General features: G+C 39.2%; 1 protein-coding gene across 1 annotated transcript in view; it reads right to left on the minus strand.

The window, feature by feature from the left end:
• The window catches only part of TG (thyroglobulin), a 153,479-nt gene that overhangs the window by 26,194 nt on the left and 118,554 nt on the right, over positions 1-8,731 (minus strand). Inside the window, exons 42-43 of the mRNA XM_072034290.1 lie at positions 1,103-1,267; positions 159-326 (exon numbers count right to left, since the gene is read on the minus strand). Of these exons, the coding sequence (XP_071890391.1) occupies positions 159-326; positions 1,103-1,267 (333 nt within the window). The remainder of the gene's footprint in view (positions 1-158; positions 327-1,102; positions 1,268-8,731) is intronic.

Genomic DNA, 8,731 nt, shown 5'->3' on the forward strand with positions numbered 1-8,731 from the left:
CATCTAAAGACTGGCTGGAGATGGACAATACCTTCACATATTTCCATAGAGTATAACTCACAAACTGTAGAAGCCAAAAAGCAGCTGTCCTGGCTGCATATGATTATTGTCATCACTAAAATAATAGCAATACCATCAGCTTCTTAGTCTCTTCCTACCTTAATTGCCTTAGCTCTGCTGATCAGCCCATCTTGCTGAGCACTTCCAATGAGAAGATCTACTTTCCGAAGTTGAGAGCGCTGCAGGGCTTTAGCTAAAGGTTCCCGGAGGTAAACTCCATCCATCACTGGACCCCAGTACTGGAATGGGCCGCTTATCGCTAAGAGCTAGGTTAGCAAAAATAATAATAATAATAATAAAAAATAATAATAATAATAATAATAATACAGTTAAATTAGCTTACCCTGGTCATTTCTGTTTTAATTATGTTTCAGAGAACTGAGCTGATAGCCTCAAAGTGAACATGTGATGTATTAATGTAAGCACAAACTCATCACTGCAAGAAGCAATACTTTTACTGACAGACTCAGTAGGTAAAATGAGCTGAAATAGGCCAAGAGAATTCATGGTCTTATAGTCATAGAAATAGTATTTCAAATTAGGGATTGGCTCTCCACTGGTCCTGATTGAGTAATGTATTGTCAGTGGGTGTTTTAATCTGTGGGTAAAGGACCCATCTCTGGAATTGCTTGTACTGCAGCTTTCACAAGCCTCCCACTTAAGACACAGCACAGATATCCCTCCCCCCTTCCTTTTCTGCAAGAACTGAGCTGCAGAAACATGATTCTTCTCCAGAGTAACACCCATGGGAAGATTAGAGGAGACTGAAAGAAGGAAAAAACTGTACTGGGATTAATTTTGGAAGACATGTAGTCTTCCAAGTAGAGTAAAAGGATTTCAATCTGAAGGAGAACTAAGCTGTGAGTATTCATAGGTCAGAGACAGATGTCATGGACATCACCACCACTCCACCAAAGCCAGTACGGTTCCTCTTTCACAAGGATTCAGCCCAATTTATATTTTTAGGTTCCTCAATGCTTTATGTCAGTGGAAACTTCTTGTTGATTCCTTATATGATTGCATATGTATTGCTGTGGTGTACCTTAGTCTGTGCATCATTGAGGACACGAGCAGGCAACTGGCGAAGGCAGGCTACAATTTCCCCATTTGTGGACGAAGAGCATCCCACTTCCTCAGCCAGGACTGCTGCTTGGGTCTGGGCTCTTCTTTTAGTAATAATGGATGATGGAGAAAAAGCTGAACCTCCCTGGAAAAGAAAGACAGTATCAGTCAATACATCCTGACAAAACACCTGGTTCCCTGGTGAGGGTAAGAAAGATGAAGAGTAAAATCTACTCGGTTGTAGAATGCAAAACACCGGTATTTGAAAAATAAGGAGCAAGTTCTAACGATGAAGAGGGGAAAGGAGAGGTTTGGCTGTTTCTCAGCTCTGTCATGGTCATTTCAGAGGATCTTTGAAAAGGCTGTCTTATTATGGCTATAACCAAGTTACACATCATCTGTGCAATAATTTTCTGAAAACTTTGCTGGAAGGAGACACATTCAGACAGGAACAGATAAAAAGGAGGTACTATGAGGCACATCAGAGAATGGAGAGCCCGTCTTACAAGAGGAGACTGAAGAATTCGACTTGCTTAGCTTTTAAAAACAAGGACTGAGAGATATTGAGCATGATCTTTATAAATGAACCAGTGAAGAAGAGTTACTTATAGCTTAGGACAATGCAGGTAAAAGACCAAATGGTCACTGAGTTATTCATATTGACTGTAAATAAATTTAGTCTAGGAACTCTAAGGTAGCTAATTCAAGGAGGAGTGAGGATCTAGAAGAGCTGTAAACAGAGGTAGCAGGATCAAAAGCCTAACTCATTTTACACTTGGACTTGAAGACATCAATAAAGTCAGTATTTGACATGGTATCAACATTACCCAGAAACTGGACCCAGCAACTGGAACCCATCTGGTTCCATGTTTCCATGAATTTATTATTTACTTATACTATGGCCAGACCTTTCACTGACTATGAAATATGCTGATTATTGTGACACGCCATGCAAACTTCATATGTGGCTACCAAATATCTTTCCAGACCTTACATTTTAATTCCACTGTTGTTTTTTTTTATATTGCTCAGCAACCCAGTTAGTTACATAAAAGGAAAGTGAACTTGTATGCTTTACTTACACTGCTTTTTTTTTTTTAAAAAAAAAAAAAAAAAAAAAAACAAAGAAAGAATAGAGTTTGATCTTCACATCTTAGGCTGAGCTTCCAGGACTATTAACAGAAGGACACTTTTTGGTAATTTATAGCTAGATCTTGACTTCAAGCTGCAGAAAATCAATCAGAGCACATTGAAATCAGAGCACATGGCTACAGTCCAATCTCCATCCCAGACTCTTCTCCTATCCTTCCTACAGCTGTGACAACGTGGGAAAGGAAATGATGGTCTAACATTGCTGAGTAACAAAAGTATTTATTAAAAATGCAAATTAATTAGCATAAATCTGATAAGATTTGACCTAGAACAGAAAGGCTGGAATAGTTCTGACATGGTTCAAATGACTAATTTCCAGACATTTACATCAGTTCACTATGCTAACTGCTAAGATGAGCTTCCGTCTTCTAAAAAAAACTTAGATTTATGATATGAAAGACCCTGATCTATTCAACCGATTAACTTATTTTTTACTGAATCTGCTCAAACTGTAACTATTAGTCTGAAAAAGCATAAAAACAGAAGCAAGTAAAAAAGAAATAGAAAACAAGTGGTAAAGCCTCAGTTTGAAATAGTCTCAAATCTCCAAGCCAGGAGATCACTCAGGATGTTTTTTACACTTTGAACAAGCAGACCCATTGATACTAACAGGACACCATAGCTCACAACTGTAGAAATTGGTTTAAAAAATAATTAATTAAATAAAATAAATAAAAGAGGTTATTGTTTTGATGCAGAGACAGTGGTTTTAGTTCACAATATGCAAGTGTTACTGCCTTCCTGAAAGGTTTCTCTTCCTTTTTAAGGGATCAGGGAAACAAGCAGTTATTTATTAGCTTAATTACTGAGTTGCAGAAGGTTTCAGATGAGCAAAAGAAAAAGCTAAGACTGTCAGTCCTACAGCACTAGAAGAGCCATCTCTGGTTTTAAGAGAACAGAAGGACTGAAAAAGAAGGAAAAAACAACACTTAGTCTTATTCTTCACTTCTGCCCACAATTTAGATTAGAACTTGAGTGAGCAATGGGCTTTATTCTCACATGGGACTTGTGGTGGCCTATTTTGTGTTTGTAAGGCATGATATTAGCCAGCTGCTGACTAGGTGCACTGACTCAGTTGATCATGAGAGAGAACGAAAAATATCCTTGATGAGAGCATCTGTGTGTGTGGGTGTGTCCCAAAGATGCAGAATGAGAATATTGTTTCTGTGCCTGGCCTTCGGAAGAGCATGTTCACCAGAACTGGGATGGGTGAAACTAGAAAAGGGATAACACTCTCCCCACATTGGCAGAAAAAAAATTTCCCCCAGAAAAGCAGATTCCTTACTTTCCTTGTTTGGAACAAGGAATTGCATGCCTCCTTGGTAGAGCAGTGAAATCACATCTAGGATTACACAGAACTCATCCATGAACTTTGCAAATGTATTACTTAATACTGAATCTGAAAGTGCTCAGCATGTTTTATCAAGTACCCAGTATCTCTAAGTAGCATTCAGGAAAAAAAAATAAAAAAATAGAGGGCTTTAGTTCCCAAATTCTTAAAATGGAAATAGTTGCTAAGTTAATAGATAAAGTGAGCACTGAGAGCAGATGACACACAGAGTCCAAAAACTCATAGGGACTAAGCGAAGATTTCTAGTGAATGCTTAGTTCTGAACTTGTCAAGGACTTTATAAGCTATGCAGAACTCTCCTCCTCTCAGATCTCCACAAACCAAAAGACTGCCCTTGGGTCAAGTACTGAGTCAAACAGCGATTGATAGAAGCATCCCACAAGTCACAGAACTGCAGAATCACACAAAGGTTTGGGTTGGAAGGGACCTGAAAGATCATCTAGTTCCAGCCCCATGCCATGGGCAGGGAACCTTCCACTAGATCAAGTTGCTCAAAACCCCAACCAACCTGGCCTCTCTGTGGAGGGAGAACTAAAAGCCTGGGCAGGCAAATCTTTGACTGGACATCTATGGAGTTCCATTAGATATGGCCCAAGCTCTACAGGTAAAAGAAAAATGCAAAATGTCTGTGAATATGTTTGCAGGATGAGGGGAATTCAAGAGGAATAGGGCTTGTTTAGAACCTTATTCTAGCTGTGGGTGTTTTCCCTTCTTTGTGTGAGTGGTTAGAACAAGCTTACAAGCTCTACTTTTTTTTTTTCATCTATTTTCCATGGTGATGGCCACTTCCTCCGTTTGCTTTTTTTGATAACATCCACATTCAGGAAGAATGTCTTGCATTCAGGGTTTGAAAGAGATGTGGTTTCCAACTACTGTTATTCATATTTATTTTGTATTGTGACTGGACACAGGCAGTAGAGAAGCTTGGGGCATCACTCAAGCAGTACTTGGAAGCAATAGCATTATGTTCCCCCCACCCCAATGCATCTGAAATGCTTTTCATGCTCTGGAAACAAGGCTTCTAGTACCGCAGAATTTAAGTAAGCAAAGCTGTACAAGTTGCCTGACTAACAAATTCATATCACAATTCAGGCTCGTTGTTTCCTGATCCTCATCAAAGCTAAAAGTCAGCCAAACAAAGAAATGACTCAGGAACAAATAAGTGAGAGCAGAAGCTGGATACTGCCCAGAATTAAATGTTTTCCTTTTTGAGTCAACAGTTTTTACATTAAGCAGAAATCTTCCCTAAATATGGGAGCCACATTAGAGGCAAGATCGGACACAGATGACAACACAGTTGCACTTAGAATTTCTTTTGGTTTCTTTCTCTATAAAACTATTTTTTGTGTGTGTGTGATTAGTCCTAGTAACCAATATTAAAGGAGTTGTGTGCTTAAAAAAACAACACTTTAGACAGAAGCAAAAAAAGTGGAGGGACTGTTCATTTCTATTACATGACACCCATATTACCACCAACATGACAGAATCATGAATCAGGAAACCAAAACTCATGAGATCAGCTCAAAAAAAAAAAAAAAAAAAAAAGGAAAAAAAACAAACAAACAAAAAAAAAACCACTGTGTTCTTTTTGTTGGTTCTCTTCTTTTTAACTCTTGGGAATTCTCTTGTACCTATAAAAACAAGAACTAAATTTTACATTTAAATTCAACAGCTGAGATCCTCACATAATACTGCAGAGCAGTTTTTATAAAGTAAACCTCTAAACAATAAAAAATATACAGTAAAATTGTGAAAAATAGCCATCATATCACCTTCGGGTACTTCCTATCTCAGCACCCCTTGACCCTGTGGAGGGGGCTCCATGGAATTTGACACATGCATAACTCTCGTTTCGGTTGTCCTTGCAGACTGACCCTCTACCATCAGAGGAAATTCTGATGACATTTTTGACAGTGACCAGAGGAAAGCACTCAGTACTGAACTGCTGAAAATGTAGCTGCAGCTATCTTGTGCAATCCCAAACAGCAATATTACGCTCTTCCTCGAAATTTATAGATTACTGGGAACATTGCAGAGAGTGTTGGGCAACAGAACATAGTGTAGCAAGCAATGACATTGCAAAAGGAAGGCAAAGTTTTCAGTACTGTTTAGTTTAGGGACCAGCAGCTTTACAAGCATTCTCTTTCCATGATTAGAGGTTCAGCTGGACAGAAGAAATTGAGATGCAAAGAAACGCTGCAGCTTACAGTGGTGAAAAGCTGATGAATCAAACCAGTATCACATGAAGACTAGTCCTTGCTTTGATGTTAGGCTGTGATCAGCTGAGCGGAGGCTGGTGTCTCTTGCAAACCGCTCTCTTGGGACATTGCAGCTCACAGATCTGCACAGATACTATCCCATCCTGCCACTTGTTGAGCACATCTAACTACTCCTGTCTAGGCAAGCCAAGTTTTCTGCTTTGGTTTTCTGACAGTTCAGGGACTTTTACTTAAATAGCACCCCTTGCCGCTATTCAGATGAGATTATAAATAAAAATAAATAGCCCACTACTGTGAAGATGTACCTCTGTCTCCCAACATACTGGGAAAAGAATATTCCCATACGTGCTGCAGAGCTGAACCTCTTTTAATTCCTCATTTACTCTGGAAACTCACTTCTGCAAAGTTTTTCAAAACTGATTCACAACAGATCAAATGATTAGAAACTTTACTGCAACTAGTTATCACCCACACTCTGTAAACCCCAAACCTTCTTCCTCTCCTCACATCATGATCTCTGCAAACTCTGCTTGAGCCAGGTTCATCTCTTTAATATGCCCTTCAAATTAACACAGTTCTGGTGCTTGTAACACTGCGGAGTCCTTTTGAAGCCCACTTCATTTTTGCCCAGAGGCATACTATGGACAATACAAATAGCAGTAACAGTTACATTACCCTAAAAGTTAGATTTAAATATATCTAATAAAAATAGTCAAACCAATGAAATGTCCCGATGCTTCTTCTTTCCTAAAAGGGTAAACTGTACAGCAATATTTTATTTGTTAAAGATTGTGTCCCCATACAGCTAGGCACTCTCCAGGCTCGGGTGCATGCAGTTCACAGCCAGAAGTATCTGTCAGACCATCTGCTTTGACCGCCGGGATGGCTGAAGCTCTTCCATTTCCTGGCTGCTGAGCTCAAGTGCTTCCTATCACTTAACACAAGGCTTACATTTGGCTAAAACCTGATCTTGCATAAGCTGGCTTCAGAGCCACCAAGAAATGGACACCACAATCTTCTCCTTTGCAGCTTGTGCCTGAAGATAATCACTCCATTGACAGAAAATGGCACCTTATTTATGTTTGAGGATGTCTTCAGTTTCAGTTAATAGCTTCTATTGCTTTCACTGACAGATTAAAGAGACTGTTTGTATCCTGTTTTTTTTGTTGTTTTTTTTTTTTTCTCCTGCAAAAATGAGCAAGTTGCAGCAAACTGACCACTAACTCTTTTTTCCATTTAGCTTTATAGATTGTTCTACAAAGACTAGATTTAAGGTATTTTCAGAAGTTGTTTTCAACTTGAGGCTTTTTTTTTGTTTTGTTTTGTTTTGTTTTTTCCTTGTAGGGTTGTATTTCAGCATCCTGCATTTCTCTTCTTTACACATCTAATTCTGCATGATGGCAGGTGCTCCAGAGCCACGCTTACAACACAGCCAGGTGGCAGGGCTGTATGTGAAGACATCAATGTCATTTTTTTCCAGGATTTCACACAAAGTCTGTCTTCAAGAATCTGGAGGAGTAGAAAACTTTGGGACTGACTCTGAGATCCTCTATCACAGCTAATGAACTATCTGGGAAAAATAACTGGCAGATGTGTGGCAAACACTACTGCACAAAGTGTGATAGGACATCAGCAGGTCAGTACAGCAATGGAAAGAGGAAATAAATATTTTCTTCCTCTATAGCCATCTATTGGCACAGTGAATTCCAGACTAAAAAGGGGGAAGGGGAGCAGGGAGGGAGTCTCTGTCTTTCATCAAAAATAACTTTTTGAAGATTTTCTTTTTTAGATATGATTCTTGCAAAATCCCTCTTTGCTGCAATAGGAGGGAGCCTTGCAAGCGCAATGCTCCCCTCTCTCAAGTGACTCACTGAGTGCCTGCCTAAGGTTAGTGACTTGAATAACAGGATATGAACACTTTTAAGATGATGCGTAAAGCCCCACTAAACTTACATCAAAACTTTCTTCCATTTAGATATAAACATTACCTTATCAATTATCTTATCATTTAAAATAAGGTAGCTGAATGCATCAGGAGTGTAAACTGGCTCCCATCACCCACAAAAGTAAATAGCTACCAGAAGCAGGCAGAAGTAAAAAGGAAATGGATAAATTTATTTACCATCCTTCACTGCAAACTCATCTGTTCCTCTAAGAGTTGGAAACAAACCACAGATGAGATTTATCACGTTTCTAATGGAGCACATTCTATTAAGCAAATCCAGCTTCTTTAGTGTGAGTGTCTCTTCCTCTCTTTTCTTCTGAGTTCTGCCCCACTTGTCAATGGATGGTGGCACATAACCTCACCCCTTGTAAAGGCACAAAGACCACAGAGACCACAGATATAGGTGAAAAGGTTCAGGAAAAGGCAGAGTTCTGCCCCAGCCTATTCCCATGTCTGGCACAAATGTCCCCCAACCCTTGCTCTTTTAGAAATTTCAGAGACATTAATACATCCACTCAGTGAACGCTGTTAGGGAAAGTGCATGCCGTATCTCTGGGATTTGAAGAAAGCAATAGGGTCCTAAACAAAGTTTAATTGGCTGGGATAGTGGTGTTACATTATGGTAAATCCATCTCCCCAGAGCACTGGCTATCACTTTTAGTTGTCGTCATCAAACAGACGGGCATTACAACGACCACTTGCTCAGAGCTGCTCCAGCATGAAGCAGGAACTCTACTTGTGTGTGTTGTTTTTGTTTGGTTGGTAGTTTATGCTTTTGTTAGTTTTTAATTTACTGTACAAAATAGCTTATATGAGTTTTTCAGAACATATCTAGATCATAACAGCAAAGGGCAAAACTCAATAAATTGCTCCGACTTTTTCATTCACATCTGCAATACTATATTCCCAGAAGGCTTTAGACATATTTGTATTTTGGTATCC

The sequence above is a fragment of the Anas platyrhynchos genome, chromosome 2 (genome assembly GCF_047663525.1).
Source record: "Anas platyrhynchos isolate ZD024472 breed Pekin duck chromosome 2, IASCAAS_PekinDuck_T2T, whole genome shotgun sequence".
NCBI lineage: Eukaryota > Metazoa > Chordata > Aves > Anseriformes > Anatidae > Anas > Anas platyrhynchos.